The sequence below is a fragment of the Protopterus annectens genome, chromosome 4.part1, assembly GCF_019279795.1.
Source record: "Protopterus annectens isolate FY-2018-M chromosome 4.part1, PAN1.0, whole genome shotgun sequence".
NCBI classification, from domain to species: Eukaryota; Metazoa; Chordata; order Ceratodontiformes; family Protopteridae; genus Protopterus; species Protopterus annectens.
The window spans coordinates 788,373,791-788,395,791 of NC_056734.1; the positions used below are offsets into that span (position 1 = coordinate 788,373,791).

At 37.2% G+C, this 22,001-nt stretch overlaps 1 protein-coding gene across 9 annotated transcripts in view; it reads right to left on the reverse strand.

The window, feature by feature from the left end:
• The window catches only part of MBNL1 (muscleblind like splicing regulator 1), an 874,569-nt gene that overhangs the window by 493,535 nt on the left and 359,033 nt on the right, over positions 1-22,001 (reverse strand). For 7 of the 9 annotated variants that reach the window (XM_044070522.1, XM_044070528.1, XM_044070524.1 and 4 more), the window contains one exon: positions 13,870-14,815. The exons of 1 other annotated variant lie outside the window; for it this stretch is intronic. In XM_044070522.1, the coding sequence (XP_043926457.1) occupies positions 13,870-14,043 (174 nt within the window). In that variant the 5' untranslated portion in view covers positions 14,044-14,815. Of the gene's footprint in view, positions 1-13,869; positions 14,816-14,936; positions 15,054-22,001 lie in introns of those variants that run through there. One more of the 9 variants, XM_044070521.1, reaches the window with a different exon arrangement.

The following is a 22,001-nucleotide window of genomic DNA, read 5'->3' on the forward strand; positions in this document are numbered from 1 at the left end:
GGGATTATAGTTAATAGGAAAGTTCCAGATAATATAATAAGACTCTTTTCTTTGATTGATATGGCAAACAAAATAAAAAAAAAGAGTTATCCATAACAAGCTTAGACATAGATAAAGCTTTTGACACTGTGAATTGGTCATACTTGTTCAGAGTAATAAATTAATATAAATTTTCCACTGATTTCATAAAGTTAATTAAAACGCTTTATGATTTCTTTTGCCAAAATAGGTTCCTTTGTTGAAAATATACTAATAGATAACAAAGCTATAATAGAAACTTATACAAATTTAGTTGGGAGGAGGGAGGCATTTGTTTCCCCAATATTGAGTTATATTTAAATCTGTAATTATTTAAGTAAAACTCCAGTGTCTTGACTTCTCTTATGCTTCCTGTTGGAAACCAATACATGAAAATATACCAGTAGAAAATAACAAATATATAATAGAAACATACAGAAATGTATACATTACTTTTTCTGGGTTTTAAAAGATTATATATTAAATGAAAATTATCAGCTTACTCTCTACCTTTTCATAAATCAAGTTATATTAATATTCAAGTTATTTATGAATTTGAATTATTTAATCAAATATCTACTAAAAGTGCTATTTCTTATAGCATTCAAAAATGGATGCTTAGTATATTTTAATACAAGGAAAATGTTTGACTTAAAGAATAGTAATTTAATTTATTGGCATCAATTTCTGAAAAGGAATAAAATACACTCAGCTGATTATCTGATTGCTAGATACAGTCTAGAAAATAGTGGCAGATGCACAAACATGCAAGGAATATATTCAAGACAAAATTAAAATAGCATTAGACATACAAACTAAAACTATTCCAAAAATTCTAGTCTTCTTTTCTAATATAAATAATAATCAACCTAAAGGTAAGTCATACTTGTCAATCATATATAAAATTTTTAGAATTGAATTTGTCCCCCCTGAATTGTCATACTGGAATTACTCAACAAAAATAAAGAAAGAAGAATTTTCTGAGGAAACTATCATTAAAATCTGGAGAAAAATCAAAACACTGTCTATACTGGAAGATTTATACATGGATTTTTTTTTTACACAGAGTTTTTCTAACACCCCACAAAACTGCTGTTATATATAAATAAAAAAAAATGAAAATGCTGGAGATACAATGAAGCCCTTGATGCAGATTAGGTTCATATGATCATAGAATGCAATATTGTGTCATCTTTCTGGACTAATTTTAGAAATTGTTGTCAAGCATTGTGGTCAGATAATTGTACTATTACAGAATCCTAGACATTATTCCAGTATCACAAATACCTCTTCTTTGGTCTGCCCTAGCTATTGATAAGAAAGTTATAACTAAAAATTGGAAATACAAAACTACTCTCTCTTTTACTAGTGAATTTATCTGTCTAGCCAAATCTATTTGTAAAAATGAATTACTGACCATTAAAAATGAGAATTAGAAATATAACTCATCAATACATAGAAAGGCAGAAATGTAATGATCTATTAGAAAAGTACTAATAGTTTTGTGTACACAATTCTTGTTATGGTCTTTTCTATATAGTTTTGTTTCATTTTGTTTCAAATTATTGAATTGTTGTTGGAATATGTAAACTTAAATAAAAACTTTTTTTAAGAAAGAATTTCTCTTTTTTAAGATACAGTCTTTATTAAACATTTTGAACAAACATTATAGCCATGGTATTATGTAACATAGCATACATTTTTCCATATGAAGATAGTACAATATAAGCATCAAAAAACTGTTGCATAATCTAACATTCCCCATTACCCCAAATATATCATGACCTTCTCCCTAATATTCTACTTTAAGAACAATCAGTATTAGATGGCACTGCCACATATAATTGAACTTCTTCAGGCAGGGACAACTTTACCATATGCACATATTACATTTAATATCTTAAACTAATACAAATAACCTTCTTATGATATTTAAAGCTACCTGTTCTACTGACATTATCATTTTGCAACATCACTTTGAACTTTGACCTCCACAATCCATTGTGTCATCCAAAGAGTAATAGAAAGACTCTACAAAATCTCCTCTACATGAGTTAGACAGGGGTCTTAAGGAAATATCTCCCACCAAGTATTATGCCATAAGCCAGGGCTACCTGATTTCTTCCTTTTTATATAGAAAGGCTGTTGCTTTCACTGTGTATATTGTCAAACACTCCTGCAGTTCTCACACATCTGTCTCCTTGTAGGACAGCATGCATTAAAAATCATGCATTTCTTGATGTGCTCATTTATATGCCCAAGAAAAAATAAAAACAGATAGATTACTGTTTTCTCAGGATCAGCTAAGACATCTTCCTTAGAGTAAAGAAAGTAATCAGGTGGTGATATGCGACAGGGCTAGATTCAACTTACTATTTTGTACTCAATTATGAATGTCATCTACCCAAAGAATAGCAATGTCTTAGGCTGCAACTGATTGAAAATACCAACCCAACCTCCACAAGTGTGTGTCTGGCAGTTTTAAACAAAGAAAGAATTAAATGTGTTATTACTGAAATCTTTATATTCATAATGGATAATTCAGTGATAATCTCAAAAAATTTCTGATGTACAATAACAATTAGATGAGTATAATTTGACAAACAGGAAAAAGCATAGCATTAAACATAGAATCGATGGCCACTAAAATGCACACCCCAAGTAGAATGTACAAATAATAACATCTGTTGAGTTAAACATTCAAAGCACATACTTTCTAATAACAACTAGGCTCTTAAAAACCAGAGCTAAAATGTTTGTTTAAACTCAGGGATGAGGATTGACCCCAGTAGAAGGAATCCAAGGTACTCACCAATGAGGAGGGATTTACAACACTCTCTAGCCTTGCCAACAATTCTGTAAGATGGCACAAATCCACAACTATTAGACCACAACAAAGCCACAATTTCTCAGTAGCAATATAATAGTGAAAGCAAGAAACCCTTACAGTGGAGGATCTTAGAAAATCTATCTACTTTACATAACTTATTTTTGCCATTGTGGGGGTTAAATTTACTTTTGTGTTAATGATTTTTTTAAATATTATAGGCACCGTTTATATTAGGGTCTATCATATGCATAGAATTTGCAAACAAATGATTCTGCATAGGCAGTTGGGTTGTCAAGCTGGAAATAGGTTTTGAATTTTGCCAGTTCATCACTTCAGTTTAGTAGTTTAGCTTTTGAATAAACTCTGAATACTGAAGTATTGGAAGTTGCTTTAAGCTTCAGTCTTATAGTGAATGTGACTTATTTGTGGTCTGATTCATCTAGGGCAGAAGTTACAGTTTGTGGGGAGGAAATCTGCCCCAGGTTGGTAAGGACCACATTCAGGATTTTGTTTCTTATGGTTGAAATGCAGACTAACTGATCCAGGGAGTTTATACTGATAAAGTCCAGACATTGCTGTGCATCCATGTTTGAGGAAGCATCTGTCTCCAAGTTATGGAAGGGTAGATGACAACTCTAAGGAGAACAGTGTTTAGCTTAATACATAGGGACTCCATACTAGTTACGTAGGATGTGTGTGCCACGAGGGACATACGGGGGGGGGGTCCTACAGTCAGCTATGATACGTTAAAGGGGTTTTATTAACAGTAGGTTGGATCCGGTGGAGTTCCAAGTCTTTACCTTGCCTAACAAGTCTGGAGGTGACATGTTTTTTATGAATATGGAGACACCACTGTCTTTAGACCATTAGTCTAATCTGGTAGGGCTAAACCTGTACTAGTAATTGAAGCACTGCAGTGATGGAGTGTTTTTGGTGGTCTTGAAATAGGTTTTTAAAGTGATGCATACGTCAATGTTTTCTTGGTAAGGACTGCTTCTAGGGTGTGGAGTTTTTGGTTAAGGCTCCTAGCACTGAGCAACAATACCTTAACGTTACCAAAAGTATGTTTTGTTAAGATGGAAGCTTTAGAAGAATTATACTGCCTAAAAAGGGCACTTAGGGGAGTGGACAAGGATTTATCCAATATGCAAAAACCATGACTTGAGAGGTGTAGGCAAACCCATACAGTTATAACAGTCTACCATTTCCTTTTAGGCTGATATATAAAAACATATAAATCTAAAAACAGAAAAAAACTAACAAAGTGTTTTGGCAAGGATAACTACACTGTGCCCCCCACCCCAACTTAAATGCATTAGATCTGTGGTGACTTATCTTTGGAGAAAGGACAAATCAACATGAATGAAATCCTGGTCTTGTTCACTATTTGCAGCATTCTGCTGCCAAACACCAAGGCTATGAATTGTGCCTACACTTAATAAATTATAGGACAACAGTAAGTGCATAGCTACCTTCATCAAATCTTCCCAAACACAATAAAATAATGGCATTAGGATGCATCAAGTTAACAGACAGAAATCAGTAGTTAAAAGTTCACATAAAGGCTATTTGAACTACACACTAACTTACAATTTTGGTCTTTGCAAAAAACACTCAATTTTTAATTTCTACTTGCACTAGCATACACACACACAAATACCCTATGACAATGCAAATATTTTGGATTTTTGACTACTTGTAGCGTAATGTTCTCATGCAATCACAAGAGGAAACAAATCTATTAAAGTAATACACAAGGAAGTGGAAGAGAATGCTCATTTGGGCTAAGTGAAGATGAAATGTCAACTTATTTATGCAGATAGACTAATTTGAAAACACAAATGTCAGATTTATTTCATCTTCTAGTGCTTATTCTGTGTGTATTGTTCATTTCCCATAATCAAAACTTCCTGCCTCTACAGCCAAGGAAAAATATTATACCTTTGCTTGAACCCCTCTGTAGGCTGCTTACTAGATTCTGTTTCTGATTACGCAAGTGGAAAAAATAAGCAAGTGGAAAATAACTTGACTTCTTAGTTCTGGATTATATCTGAGTAAGTCTGAAGTTTCTTTGTGTGCTTAGTGTGTGTGTGTGTGTGTGTGTGTGTGTGTGTGTGTGTGTGTGTGTGTGTGTGTGTGTGTGTGTGTGTGTGTGTGTGGGGGGGGTGCTTAGTGTGTGTGTGTGTGTGTGTGTGTGTGTGTGTGTGTGTGCTTGTGTGTGTGTGTGTGTGTGTGTGTGTGTGTGTGTGTGTGTGTGTGTGTGTGTGTGTGTGTGTGTGTGTGTGTGTGTGTGTGTGTGTGTGTGTGTGTGTGTGTGTGTGTATGTGAGCATACATGTGTATGATGTATTTATGTGTATGTCTGTTGCTTGTGTCTCCAAATACCATCCTAAATATTCTCTCTCTCTGTCCTTCACTCCTTTTTACCTTCCAGGACTAGTATTATACACATACATCCAATCAAATATCTTTTTTTAAGAGAAATTAATCTAAATTTCCATAGGAGCATCTCACTCTCTCCCAAATACCTCCTATTCTCCTTAACTACTTAACATACTCAGAAAATGCATGCATTATATTTAATGGTATATTTTAAACAATGCAAGCAAATGCAAAATAACAAAAGTGCACGCACAGATTGCTCAATGGAAATATAATATTAAAATGCATTGCTAGATCAACTGGGATTTATTTCCAGGTGGGTCCATAATTCAATGCTTTCATCTGAGATCTATAACCCTCTTTTGTATTCCACATTTTTTGAATAAAAATAATATCCAATTTCTCACTGCACTACCTACTGTTGCTTTCATAATATCAAAGAAACAATAAACTGTTGCCAATAAACAGATCTTAAGGCAAAAACATAGCATATTATACTAAATAACAAAGTGATTACCACATATCTCATCAAGTGCAGTGATAGCAGAGATGGTATTCGAACAGCTACTTGTTTGTAAATAAGAATGAGGTCTTAATGTTTGCAGGTAAATGATTTAAAATAGACATCATATTTAAAAACATGCTAACAGTAGACTTTTGAGGCCTGTAATACAAATCTCTTTAATATTTATTTATACATTTGTTCTCACACTTCTCACAGCATTCATGCAATTAATCTTACTATCAAGAATGAAAAAGTAAAGCTTTGCCTGAATTTTATCAATTCAAAGTCAACCGAAGTTTTGACTAGATGAAACAAGCTAGTCAATCCTTCAACCAGATGAAATGAACACCTTTCTTAATATGAGTAGATAAACAGCTACTTCAAGGTTATACAACCATGGCGGGAAAACAAAAAAAGAAGTAGAAAACTCTGAATCAATACTGGTATACAAACAGAAAGTTGCATGGAGTGATTTCATATGGAAAGTGGCTGTAGTGGGAAGTTACACATTAGCAAACAGAAATATATGACTTTAAACTCATCCATTTTAAATCCGTCCAAATGTAGGACAAGGACCACTAAGTTAATATTCCTTTTTCAGGAGAATTAGGAATGTACATTAACAAAAAACAGAATGATGAAAATATTAGAGTGCTAAGCAAAAGGAAATAAAGAGCAGACAGTTGATCACAATAACCAAACCCAGTACAACTAATAAGGTTATCAATATGAAGAGTATGGGCAGAAGAGATTGAAAAGAACATTAGCAGATTCTAGATGGGCAACAGAGATGAACAGCATAAAGGGTACCAGAGCCAAGGTTTATGGAAGACATGAAGAACGTGGTGAAGGTCTAGACTTCAAAGACATAAATGAGAATAACAGGGAGAAAGGAATCCCCCTTCCAAGGAAAAAAGTGTATTTTGTCTTACAAATGAAGAAATACGTGATCAGAGGATTGTGAACACACTTTGTGTTCAAAATGAACGACAATTTCCTGAGTATGTGTCTGTGAATATATAAATATGGCATCTATATATATATATATATATATATATATATATATATATATATAAATATATCTATGGGATCCGTATGGATCCCTGAATGGCAACATCACCGAAACAGATTTGGCCTAGCATACTTGCGCAAAAGTGCTATTCACAGAAGAAGCACTTTCACTTAAATATGCCTGTTGCGGAGATCACAGTACAGTGGGGATAAGGGAAAATTCCCTTTTCCCCACTGTAGTACAACCTCGGAGTGAGAATATTAAAAGTAGGGGGGTATGGGGGGTGCAGGGAGGCTTCCCCCTGCAAAAAAAGTAAATGTAATGTTTTTTTAACACATTTTAACAAAAGCGCTTTTTCGGTGAAAGCGCTTTCGTTAAAGTGTGTTCGGTGATTGTGGATTCAGACTATTGAACTTTCGTTCAATAGTCCTAGATCCATATATATATATATATATATATATATATATATATGTGTGTGTGTGTGTGTGTGTGTGTGTGTGTGTGTGTGTGTGGATCTACTTCGCATGAGTGAAATCTCATTTGACTGAATTTCAATTGACCGAAGCCATAATACCGAATTTTCAAAATACTGAAAACTCATTTGACTGAATCTCATCATACTGAATTGTAAGCCATAGACATGATGTGGGTTTCCTTTCGGCTGTGACTTGCTTGTGATAAAAAGAATTACTGTAATGTATAGTACTGATTGTCAGAATATCAATAGTCATGTAGTGTTGTAGTGTTTCTAAGTGGTTCCTATGAGAAGAGCGAGCTCTTAAATTAGCGAATGCTCTTATATTGAACTTTAAAATGCGAACCCGGATAATGTCAAAGGTCCCCCCCCCCCCAGGGAAAACAGTCGATGGGCCTTTCTCTGGACTTTGCAGTTTTCTCCACGGTGGTGTGATCTCAGAGTTGATATATTTAAGTTGGGGGGGTGTGGAGGTCAAAGCCCACCACTTTATTTTGCCTGTACATTGTTTTTTTTTGGGATCAGCAAATTATTCCCTGGGAAAAAATTTGCTGATCTGTTCCTTCGACATTTTAAGGTTTTGCATTTTTAAGTTCGATAGAAGAGCGTTCGTTGTTTTTAGCATTCAATCTTCTGATATAGACGCTTTCTAAATGTGGGTATATCTGCTTACATTTTTATGAGAAGTATCTCAAGTAATATGGCGGGATGTTTTGTGCATTCTCAACAGTAGTGGCAGCATGTAGACTACTGTAAGGTAAGTAAAATGCATATGTATATGCCCTTTTCTCCACTGTAGTGCATTCCTGGAGTTAGTATATATAGTTGGGGGGGCACAGCCCTAGTATGGTTTTATATCATCTGGGTTCTGTTAAGAGGGTACGTAAGTAGTTTTTAAGTTCTGGAAAGAGTTAGCCATTGGTGGTGTACGAGTGCATGTCTATGGTTTACAAGTTAGTATTTTGAAATTTAGCACTGTAAGGTTTCAGTATACAGAGTTTCAGTCAAGTGAGTTTTCAGTATTTTCAAAATTAGGTATTTTGGTCTCGGTGAAATGAAGGTCAGTCAAATGAAATTTCAGTCATTGTGAAGTAGACCTGTGTGTGTGTGTGTGTGTGTGTGTGTGTGTGTGTGTGTGTGTGTGTGTGTGTGTGTGTGTGTGTGTGTGTGTGTGTCTGTGTGCGTGTGTGTGTGTGTGTGTCTGTGTGCGTGTGTGCGTGTGTGCGTGTGTGTAATATATATATATATATATATATATATATATATATATATATATATATATATATATCTATATATATTTATATATATGTGTGTGTGTATTTATTTATTTGGCATATGTTTACCAAGAAAGTACAACTGGGTTTCAGCAGAGGCCCAGGGAGAAAAAGCTCCACAGTCATGAGACAAAAAACATTTACATGGATATAAAGCAAAATGAAACATATGTTACACAGATACAAGTAATTCAAGGCTTAATACCAGGATACGTAGAAAAACAAAGCAAAATACATGGATGCATTCCATTGTTATTTATCTACAGAAATTCTAACATAGACAGTACAGTGTTCATAACATATGTCGTGGGAATAATTAGATCAACAAGAAAGGTTTGAATACAATTCTGGGATGTTCAGTTTTTAGAGTATCAGGGTAGCAAATGGAAAAGTTAGATGGAATAACTGTTAAGCAGTAGTAGGATAGAACAGTGAGGTAGGACAGTATGAAGAAGCGGTTTTAGCTAGCCAGGGCTGGGGCATGAGTAGAGCCATTTTTTTGATAAACAGCTTTTGAGTACTTTTTTAAAGTGAGCAGAGTTAGTTGTAGATCTGAGAGTTTGACAGAGTGTGTTCCAGGCTTTGGCTATGTGAGTTGAGTAAAGAGAGTAACCTGGAGTTTTATTAGCTTTCAATGTTTGTAATAGTGATTTATTAGAGGAACACAAGACATGATTATTGGAATAAGGTTGTAGTAAGTTTTGGAGGACAGAGATTTTGCAGGTTGGTATAATACTATATGAGCCATTGTGAGCTGGATATAAGGTAAGAGATGAGGCAATTCTAACCAGGTGAGTTGTTTCAGGGCTAGGCAGTGGTGGGATCTATATGCAGAATCTGTGGTGAATTTTGCTATTTTACCATTTTCCTAAATCTGTTTTCTTTAAATTGGTGAGTATGGGTGACACATAAAGGAGTGCAGAAAACAAGTGGGTTCTAGCGATGGTAGCTTTTGTGTTATTAGTTAGAAACTGTTTGCTTCTATATAGGGTGCCTAGTATTTTTATGAACCTTCTTTATTGTTTGAGACATATGGATGTCAAATTTCATGTTATTATCAATTGCAACATCTAAGAGTTTACTTTGGGATACAGAGGAAATAGTGGTGTTACCTGTAGATGTGATATAAAAAGCAGGACGGGGGGTTATTTGGCTCTTGTGGATTGAAAGAGCATAAGTTTGGTTTTGTTTGGGCTGAGAATAGCATATGAATTAGAAAGCCAGGATTCCTCTGCAGAGATGGACTGCTGTGTTATATCTTGAAGTTATTGTAGGGAAGGAACAGCGCATATAACAGTAGAATCATCTACATATGGGGCAGGGGAGGCAAAGTGGGTAGCAGTGTGAAGATATGTAACACATCATCATGGAACTCATTAAAAGAGACATTGGGAACCTCCAAACTTTGGACCCTACTCAGTTTGGCTTTGTTAAGGACAGATGCTGCCTCCTAAACCTGGTGGATGTCTTTGAGATGGTTACCAAGGCATTAGACGAGGGAAAAGAGGTCCACACAGCCTACCTAGACCTTGCAAAATCTTTCAACACCATTCCCCATTCTAGTATTATAGACAAGCTCACCAGCTTGAACATAAACCCCTACGTCACAAGATGGGTTGCCAACTGGCTCATAAATAAAACCCACATGGTGAGAGTTGCAGACTCTATGTCCGACTCTAAACCGGTTACAATTGGTGTCCCCCAGGGCTCAGTCCTAGGACCCCCTCCTGTTCGGTATATACTTCTCAGAGGTACAGGCAAGCATAGGAGGACTATGGCTGACCAAGTTCGCAGACAACTACAAACTAGGGGCCATAGTTGATTCTCTGGCTGATACAGACACCCTAAAGATGGGTCTCACTGAGACAGATATCTGGTGTCAAAATCATGGCCTCAAGCTAAATGCCAAAAAGTGCATAGTCATCCCCTTTGGAAAAAAAAAAGTACCCGCAAACTACCACATAGGTGGTAGTTCCCTAAATACAGAAAATGTAATAAGGGATCTGGGAAGCCATGTAGATAGTAATCTCTCCTTTGATAATCATATTGCCAAGGTGGTTAGAAAATCCTTCTATGTGGCCCACCTAATCACAAAAGGGTTCACATCTAGAACAAAAGAGGTTATTGTGACTCTCTACTCATCACTCATTAGACCCATCATAGACTACAATGCCCCATTTGGAATGTACCTTACAAGACACCTGCAAGAGCTGGAAAGACCACAAAAGTACCTCACCAAGAAGATTACTGACCTGAAACAGATGCCCTATGTAGCCCGACTCAAGAAACTCCCGCTGTACTCGGTTGTATACCGCTCACTCAGAGGTGACCTCTGCCTGACATACAAGGCCATGTCCAACCCAAAATTGATGGACATGCTCCATCTAAAAAAAAAAAAAAATCCCAGAGAGCCACACGCTCTAGAGATATAAACCTCACCACAACGATAAATAGGACATGCTGGAGGGATATATTCCTATCCCAGAGACTCCCCATGCTTTGGAACAGGATTTCAATATACATCAGGCAGAGCCCCTCACTAACTCTTCAAGAGAAACCTTGACGGGTGGATGGGAAACAGAAAATTTACACCGGGGATCACTGCAGTGGCTCTGCTGGACAGTGCCACAGGGAACTAATGGCTCTGCTGGACAGAGACACAGGGAACTAATCTAAGGGGATGGCGAAAGCCAACATATTCTGGCTAGGCTTATAAATAACCTTGGGCAGATAGCCTTATACTTACCTAAGAACCTATTAGTAAAGATACTGAAGAGAAGGGGACCTAGGACAGACCCTTGTGGTTAATACACAGTACTTCTGTCAAAACTACCTTCTGTTTCAATAGTAGCATTTGCTTCTTCACATAGAAGTAAGAAGGGGGGGTCAGTGGATGCAAGGAGAGATTAAGGAAAATAAAAGTAGGCAATAATAAAAGTGGGAGAAGAAATCTGGGGAGTGGAGGCAATGAAGATGAATTGTGTAATAGTAATGTGAGATTAAGGAATAAGCAGAGGCAGAAAATGTTAGGGGAGAGATGGAATCAGTGTTACCTGCCCACTGCGATGTATGTAGAGGGCTGCTGTTTACTTTTCATGATGTGAACTTGTCACCAACTAATATATTTTCAATTTTTGTAATATAATTGTACTATTGTTTGTTAATTAGAGCACTTTTCATATCAGTAGAACATCTTTGTGACACAAATGATCTTGTGATGTAACAAAATATGAACCTTGACCTTATGTAATAACATGTTAAGAAGCACTACAGAGACTCCAAAAGGAAGTTTGAAACTTAACAGTTTCTGTTATTTCAGTGGTATAACATGTCACAAAGTACATATCGAAGTCAGAGAACAGCATTCTGGAGTAGTAGTATTGTGTGGTCTAAAAACATGCGTCATTAGTGGTCTAAAAACATATGCCATAAAATTGTACCTTAACATGTGCATGTACTTGAAAATACCAGCCATGGCAATCTGTAGAATTATTGACAAAAGCTTAACAGTTTCTGTTATTTCAGTGGTATAACATGTCACAAAGTACATATTGAAGTCAGAGAACAGCGTTCTGGAGTAGTAGTAGTATTGTGTGGTCTAAAAACATGCGTCATTAGTGGTCTAAAAACATATGCCATAAAATTGTACCTTAACATGTGCATGTACTTGAAAATACCAGCCATGGCAATCTGTAGAATTATTGACAAAAGCAGCTGTGTAGCTCCAATGTAAGAAATATCATTTCAACTCTCACTTATGTTTTATAAAGACAAACAATTTTTTTTCCTAATTCATTTGTCAACAAATGGTGCACACTATTTTCACAGCTCTATATTTAACTGAGGAGTATATTATGATGATCACAGAGCATAAGTATCCTTACACAAAATCAGACAACCACAGTATGCGTTCACATTTATAACAGGAAAACTAATTTCGTCAACAAGATGTTTCTGTTTAAGTTTAAAAAGAAGTTCGCAGAGCAGGGTCAGCATTATAAAGTTCCAGTGGAAGATTCTGCAGTTTCATGGTATCCCCTTCCACTACTTGGTGTATCCATCTGTCATTCTAAAAACAGACAATATAAAGCAGACTGACAATGTTTACTTCTCTCTTAAGTACCCAGTTTACTGTACATGAATTGTGCTTTTATTTATCAAAAAACAGATTCTTATCAAGACAGGCTTTTCTGGCCTTATTTTAATCTGTCACTGCTGTACAGGGGTATAGTCATAAATCTACATTTTGTACTAAAACCTCATATTGTTGCCCCTACTACCCACTTAGTATTTTAAAACTGTACTTATCTTCAAAGTGCTACCACCAATAAATATAGGAAGGTGATATGTTATTTTCAACTGTTACCATTTATTCCTATAAAAAGCTGTTTTTAGAGCTGTATTCCTTTTACACAAGCATTTTGTATATTTCTGTACTATAAATATTCATTTGCACAATTCTAAACATTCTGTCATTTTTGAGTGTTGAAGTTTCCAAGAGATGCTCAGAAAAAAATGTACTCATTTGAGTACACTGGGTATGCCTAGCTACACCCTGCTGCTGTATTATATTATTCGTGTGCCCTTCTGAAAATCTGACTGTAGTAACTGAATATAAATCTAACAAGCACATTTGAAACTCAGATTGATGAATGTATTCTATATGTATTCTACTTCTGGTTTTGGAAACAGTGATGCAGTACTACTTCTTACAAATTATTTAGCAAATGTGAAATAAAGGATTATAAACAAGGCAAACAGATACTGAGTCTTTCTGTTTTACTACAGATGTCAGTAAACTACTGTAACTCCTGTTTTAATGGTATGAAAGATGTAAATCTAGAGGAAATGTTCTATCAAGTCTTTATCTGGAGTAATATAAACCCATATATTACATGCTGAATCAAACTGATTGCATCTGCTTCTTTGGATGGCCATAAGATAATTGAAAGTCTTTGTGTGAAGCATTTGGTGTTTCAGACAGTTTTACTAGCAGACACTATTTTAGCAAGTGAAAAAAAACAGCAATGTTGTTCTTTCTCCCTTCATTCCTACAACATGCCTTAAAATGGCAGCTTTCCAAAGATGCACCAAAGTAGGCTGATGGAAAAGAACAGTGATGCTTCTAAAAGACTTTGTTCACTTACAACAGCTAAATTAAACTTGTCTGGCTGTGTCCATAGACCTGCAGTCTAATGACTTTTCAGAAATCTACCTATTTTAAAACACACAGTAAGCACCTTAAACACCATACCATCTTATTTTTGATGGCTTTTCTGCCAAAACTAATGAAAAAAGACAATAATTAATACTAGAACATTTATAACATGCTTAACTAAAACAATGACAATTAATTCAGGTGCACTGTACTCACTTTTAAGGAATCAAAGCAGGCAATTACTCGTCCATTTTCTACTTGGCAACTTTTTGCTGGATGTGCAAACTTGCATTCTGAGTCTGGCCGTGAACAGGTCCCCCTCTGGAACTCTCTACACACTTCCAGTGTAAGCCACTTTGTGTCCCGCATTGGTGTGACACTAACAGCCATGTTTTATTTACAGATAACCAAATGTTAGACAGGAAATAGCAAAAGTCAGTCTGTGGCTGCTTTGTCAGTCCTACAGCCTTCCTTTCTAAAATATGCTTTAAACTCTACTGTGAAATGTTCATGATAGTTTATGCTGTTAAAGCTTCAAGATCCCACACTGACAATGCAATGGCATGAAATTGTTAGCTGAAAGAGACTGGTATTTAAAGCAATGCTACAGTCATACAGCAGCGAAATACTACACAAGTATGGGCTGAGCTTTGTGCTCAGTAACCCATTCCAAAAGCCAATCGTAGCCCAAACGCAAGCAGGAAAGTGTGGCAAACCCTTTGCTGACACTCTTTTCCAGCTGCTTTCAGAAAAGTTTATTGAAATATAATAATCCACACAGCTGAAATGGCACTCAAATATTGTGGAGTGACTGGTATTTATTAGTTTGGCATAGACAGATGCAGCAGTATACAGCAGTATCTGAGAAGGGAATTGAATTTGTTTCCTTGATTTTTTTTTTTTTTTTTTTCTGTCAGAAGATAGTTTACGTTCAACAAAGTTGTCTTTCTAATTTTTTCTAATAGTAAAGCAGCAGAAGGGAATGCCTGATACTGAGGACTTTTCACTTGATTTTAGGTAGAGATGGGGCTGTCTGGACTAGAGGCGAAAGGTGATGTGATGTCGTCGCAGTCTAGCTGGCAGCAAGCAAGGCAAAAGCAGACACTGCTCTAGAAGCGGTTCCAAGCAGCAGACGTCAGGAAAGGCACTTCTTAGTACCAACCTACAGAAAAAAAACAAACAAACAGATACATAAAAATGTTAACAGGCATCGTTATATTCTTATCTGACAGAATAACTACCCAGCCTGTGACTATCAACCAAACATGCACAGAACAGCCTACCTGCCTTTCTTATACAAAATCCTTACAGTGGAATATATTGCAGACAGCCATCATAGGGTTATTAAGAAAAAAAAATAACAGGCCCATTTCCCCTTGTGAAGCAATGCATGCTCACTCAAAAGATAACCAATCACAAATAGTGTTGCAGCAATATTCTGGGCAGAAAGCCAATAGTGTGGGCTGTCTTATGAAAGGTCGCGTCTGTTAGGCATTCATTACTATGCTATAAGCTCAGAACATGTCCATCAGATGTGACTTATTGCAGTGCAAGAATACAAGCATGTGGGACTTGAATTTACCCAACATGCAGTTAGTGAATTAAACCATGTTAGTTTTAAATTGCATGTAATGTCAGGATAAGCACTTTCAGCAGTGCTAGCATTGTGACAAGCCTTAAAACTGCAGATTACAGTAGATTTGCCTTCCTTGCTTCTACTGTCTGGGGCATAGTCTAACCTCTCTCTCTCTCTCTCTCTGTTTCTCTCTCTCACACACATGCATACACACACAAACATACACTCATCGTATCTAAGCAAGAAATATGGACAAAGCCACAAATAATGAGGGACAAAGGCCCAAAAATAGGTACACTTCTTAATTACTGCTCTTACAAACTTAGAAAGTTGATAGACTAACAGTATTTGCATTAACATAGATTTTTCTAAAGGAATAGCAAGTCTGAATCTCAAATGTTGGTCTTTATTTTCTGACTTCAGTCCTCAATTTGTCAGTGATTAATCTAAAATTTTATAAGAAGTAGGTCAAAAATATGAGGTAAAAATCTGGATATTGTGTGAAAATCTGGGCAGTTGAGAGGTATGAGTGTCACACACACACACACACACACACACACACACACACACACACACACACACACACACACTCTCTCTCTCTCTCTCTCTGTGCATCTCTCTCACAAGTTTGTTCTTCACTATATTTTCAACACACACATGCACACATTATAGGAAAGTACCTCTTCCTCTTCCAGCAACAACTACTCCTTTCTGCTGTTCCTGAGACCACATTTCATTACTTGTTTTCACAGCTATGACTGAAGTTGCAGTATATTAAGGCTTATACTGGTATTCTGCCCAAAATATCACTTTAGCATGTTGTTGCTGTACAGGACAGTGAGAAACACTGCTGTTTTAATCTGTTGCAGAGCTTGTAGTTTTAACATCCATATAAATGAGCATTTTATCCAGTTGCTCCCATAATGTTTCTGATGCAAACCATTTTTATACACTTTAGAGATGCAGTTACACGAATAAATAGCTCTTTGGTGATCCGGGTTGGCAGTGATTAACAAACTCTGCTGAAGAATTGAATATTTTACATCAGCCTTTTCTGTCAGGACTTCAAAGGCAGTTCTATCACAAATGAAGGCACTGCTGGAGCTGTGTCTAGTATCAAAGGTGAGGCCTCTGGACAGTCACTTTCCAAAGCCTTGACTAATGTACATTTTTCTCAGTATTCAAAATCAAAAATCTGCCTTACATGATATGCATTAAAATTAGCTATATACACCTGTGTGTCTCGGGGGAGGATATATGCATGTACATGTTTGCACATACATAATAGTTTATAAGATAAAACACGTTTGTGTCTGAAGGAAGTCGTACTTATCTAGACACACATCATTTGTGTTTTATTGTGATCTCCTAGAGTGCATTGCAGCTACGCTGAAAATTATCTGTTATAACTCCTGTTTCTGCATACATACTGTGAACCTTAGCTGTGATAGGGTTAGGATTCTTCCCAGGATTCATTTAAGTTTCAAGGTACTTTAATCTCATCAGCATCTGTGCCTAGTCAATACTTACCTTCACTCCCCCACTTCTCAGACATAGTCCATTAATTCCCAAGATAATTTTAGAAGGACCCATCCAATTATCTGGTTCTCTCTTCAAGATAATAATTTACCTCACTGCTTAACCTGCAGAGGTAGTTTATTACAAAAATGGGGGCGGGGGATGACACTATGTAATGAACTTTTGTCTCCATCATGTTGTGTTTATCTGTTGGTGAAGACTTATAGGTTGATACTAAGCTATCTGCCCTAGGGCATTTATAAGCCTAGCCAGAGTATGTTCAGCTTTCGCCTCCCTTTTAGATTAGTTAAGGTCACAGAAGATAGCCCTTTTAAAGTTAGTTTACTGTGCCTCTGTCTAGCAAGGACATACAAGAGATCCCAGGGGTAAACTTACGATCCCCCATCCACTCATCAAGATTTCTCTTGAAAAGGGTCAGTGAGGGGCTCTGCCTAACATGGATTGGGATCCTGTTTCAGAGTGAGGGGAGCCTTTGGGATATGAATCTGTCCCTCCAGCATGTCCTATTTATTGCTGTGCTGAGGTTTAAGTCCCTGGAGCGTGTAGTTCTAAGGGATTTGGATTTCCTGAGGTGGAGCATGTCCATTAATTCTGGGTTGGACGTGGCTTTATACGTCAGGCATAGGTCGCCTCTGAGTAGGCGGTAAGCAACTGAGTAGAGCTGGAATTAATTTAGCCGAACTGCATTGGGCATCTGTTTGAGGCCTTTGATACTCTTGGTGAGGTACTTTTGGGGTCTCTCCAGTTGCTGTAGGTGTCAGGTAACGAACATCCGAAAGGGGGCATTGTATTAAATTATGGGCCTGATGAGTGATGAGTACAGGGCACAATGACCTCTCTTGATCTAGATGTGAACCCTTTTGTGATAAGTTGGGGTATATAGAAGGTCTTTCTAACCACTTTGGCAAAGTGATTGTCAAAGGAGAGATTACTATCTACTTGGGTCCCCAAATCCATAATTACTTCTTCCGTACTTAATGGATTACCACCTATGTGGTAATTTGTGGACACTTTGTTTTTCCCAAAGGGGATGACTATGCACTTTTTGGCATTTAGCTTGAGGCCATGGCTCTGGCACCAGGTATCCGTCTCTGTGAGACCTTTTTGGAGGATGCTTGTGTCAGCCGGAGAATCGATTATGGCTCCCAGTTTGCAGTCATCTGCAAACTTGGTCAGCCACAGTCCTCCCATGTTAGCCTGTACCTCAGAGAAGTATATACCAAACAAGAGAGGTCCCAGGACTAAGCCTTGTGGGACGCCACTTGTAACTGGTTTTGAGTCTGACATGGCACCTGCAATTCTGACCATGTGGGTTCTATCGCTGAGCCAGTTTGCAACCCATCTTGTGACATAGGGGTTGATATTTAAGCTGGTGAGCTTATTTATGATGCCCGAGTGGGGTATTGTGTCAAAGGCTTTTGCGAGGTCCAGGTAGGCTGTGTGGACTACCTTCCCTTCATCTATAGCCTTAGTAACTGTTTCAAAGAAGTAAACTAGGTTTAAGAGGCAAGAGCTGCCCTTAACAAAGCCGAATTGGGTAGGATCCAGTGTCTGGTGGTTCCTAATGTCTTTGTTTATGAGTTCCATGATGATACGCTCCATAGCTTTGCAGACCAGACTAGTCAGGCGTATGGGGCGATAGTTACCGGTGTCCGTTGTGGCACCACCTTCGTGGAGCGGGACCACTGTTGCTGTACGCCATCCTTTGGGTACATATCCTGTAGTAAGGCTGAGATTGAACAGTGACTTTATGTGAGGGTTCAGTTCTTCTTGGAGCTCGTGTAAGACGCAGCCTGGGACACCGTCCAGTCCCATTGATGCTGTGTTTTTGCTTTTGAGAGGGCAGCTTTCACCTGTGCATCTGTGATGTCAGGGAGGCTACATTCTGTTGGGATGGACATTTGCTCTTTTGGGGGGGAAAGGGGGGGAGAAGTTTGCACTGAACCTGTCTGCCAGGATGTTGGCAATGTCTGTGGGTTCAGTGTATTTTTTGTCATTTTGCACTAACTCAGAGCATATCTGGGAGTTGCTACCCAGATTCCTGACATAACTAAAGATTATCTTTAGCGTCTTGTGCAATTTTTCTTTCTAAGCTGGATTTGGATAATTTTATGAGGGATCGTAGTTGCTTGCTAGTACTGATCAGAGATGCCTTCCCTTTTTGGGATTTTGCTCTATCATGTAGTAGCTTCCTCCTTCTGTTGTATAGCTTATTTATGGCCAGGGTCCACCAGACAGGTCTCCTGCCCTTGGAGGAGTGAGTCTTGGTTTTATTTGGGATAGCACGATTCATGCTGTAGGTGTCCATAGAATGCGTCTGTAAAGGATTCTGTGGTTTGGGCAGCATTTTCCACTGGCCCGGGGGCTTTGAAGGATTCCACCTCGGTTTTGAGAAGTGTGAAGTTTGTTTTTGAAAAATTTTTCACCGTGGTTTCCTTGGCTGGTGGTAAGGACAGGATATGGATGTCCAGTGAGATTAATTATGTACCTGCTTATGGTATTTGCTAAGTTATTATACCTACAGAGGTACAGGAGATCAGGGACAACATGATCTCTACCAGTGTGGTTGCTAAGAATGGTTGCTAAGGCTTCTATTGTTTTATATATCGAGTGAGGTACATCCTGAAGGGAGCAATGTGTTTTATAACTGATTTAATCAATGCAAGTAAGAGGGAATAATGACATCTTTAGATCAAATGATATACCCTTAGCTATTAATTTTGCTAAGCAGAAGGATTTTCTGACTACATTTTCTACATGAATACTAAAGGAGAGGGAACTGTCGACCTACTCCCTGACTAAAGTTTAATTTAGTAATGGAATACTTCCTTACTATATGCTGAAGGTAAGGGGTCGTTTGTCAAACAAAATAATACTACACTTTTTGTGTACATTTATAGCCTTCTTTCAGTATACTAGGTAGTAACGAGGGAAATCTGTTCCTGCAGGGTATAAATCTCAGGCATAGCTCTCAACCAGGTGTTATTTTGACAATAGCAGACATTTTGCAGTCATCTTCAAACTCAGTTAATGAGAGCTCCTGGGTCTCATTTTGGGGTTCAAGGCAGATTAATTCAAAACAATGACAACTTTTTTTGTACAGAAAAAAATAAAAACCTGTGACACCTGTGACACCTACATACTATCATAAATCAATGCTCACTTGAGGAAAATTCACTGCTGTGCACCCCACATTGCAGACACCACTGAAAATAACCTGATATCTTTTTTATTCTATTGGGCTTCACCAAGCTCTCAGATATATGCAGTCAGTTTAGATCCTACTCCCCCTTACTATATAGTACCACTTCATTGCTGGCAAATCTGTGTAGTGACAGTTTCACACATCCCATTTAGGAGTATCGGTATAGTTTAACAACTTTTCTACAACTGGCTAGTAGACAATAAAACAAATCTTACAAACTAGAAATAAGAAGACAGATATAAGGTCACTAATGAAATCCTGAAATCTGTGACCTGAATTGGATATCTTCAGAATAAAAGTAGCATTATCTTAACATCCCCCATCCCTAACTCTCTAAGGTACAGCAATCTCAGAATTAGCATACACAAAGCAGATTTGAGGAGTCATTGCTTAGTATATCGATGAGCATTTCAGTTGTGTTACAGACAGTATTGTACTGATAGTGCATTTTTTTAAGTTATGAGACTCAGAAATTACATACATCTAACATGAAGCCCCTTCATAATAAAACAATCATTTTGAATCTTAAAAATCTTCATTAATCCTGCTAGTAAACAATGTTAACACTTTCATGCAAAATTAAATTTAAAGTCGCACCAGCTGCAGTTTTTACACAGAACTCCTGTTTTGGTTTTATATTATCTTGGAGTCAATTACTAAGTGAACAATATATAATGATATAGCCATAATTTGAAACAAAGCAACTGCATTTGTTGTAATTTTCTATTGAAAGAGAGAGAACATTACCATCATTAAACATTTTTCAAAACAAATCAATATATCTTCTCTGAATGCGGCTTTCAACAACAAAAAAAAAAGCAGGTTGTAGTTACAAGAAACTTACTTGTTAGTTCCACACACCCGACTTGCATAAAACAGAGAATACTGATTGGTTCTCTGACTATAACTAAACTGTTATATGCTCAAGATAAGCATGTCAACACATCTGTCTGGAGACTGGAGTGAATTGAAGCACAGGAAGAGGTTCAACTCCCATGTTTGAGACAATATAAATATTTGGACGTGATCAGAGAGATTGCATGCATTTTTTGTAGCACATGGAGGTTGCTGTTCTCCTTTTACTACCAGTTACATTGGGAGAAGTGGAAGAATATTAAATGTTAAGGTGATTTGAAAGCTATATTGCCCATAGCGTTGTCACCCAATTCTTTGTGGTACACGGGCACTTAGTTGCCGTAGTGAAAGGTTAAATACAAATCAGTGTAGAAAAAGAAAAAATAAATTGTAAGAGTGCAAAGTGTTTATAGCACTGAAAGCGGCAATCCACTTACTGATGCCTCGCGGACCATGAGAAGAAGTATGTTTGATTCTTTAACAGTTTTTAAACCTGCAATGCACTTTGCATTGGTACAAAGCCACACAAAAAGTATGGCAGTTAAAGTTAATTTAAACTTTTAAAGCTGTTTTATCTTCATAACAGTGTTCTGTCATGAGGGTAGGCCATAACTGTGCTCAAAGGTGCTAAATTAAAATTAATAAGCACTTTTCTTATCTCAGACAAGTTTGCCTGTTTCTTATTTTTAGATAGGTACACCAAGAAATTATGATACTTGTACTCTACTAATTTAAGATCAAACAATGTTACCAACTTGAAAATAGAATATAGGAACTATTTTATTACTCACATGGTGCATGACACTAAAGGGCAGAATATGTTCAAACAGGTCTTCAAATGTGCATACCTGCATTTCATGCCGAATGAAAGCACTGCTTTACTCTGACTTCAAGTAATATGCTGGTATATTTCAGCTTCAGCCCCATAGTGCTAAATCTTAAGAAATACAAACACCAAGTGACGGCTTTGAATGCTACTCATTAACCTTCAGACATATGGCATCCTTGGTCACTGTGGAATACTGACCTAGATTCCATCCATTGTATTCAGCCTTTACTCTAAAAGAAACACTAAGGGAATTTAATATTTAAAGAAAGCAATTCAGTTGCTGTCAGGAGTACTGCTCATTAATCAAGAATTTGTACAGCAAAGAAAACAAGCAAAGTTGACCA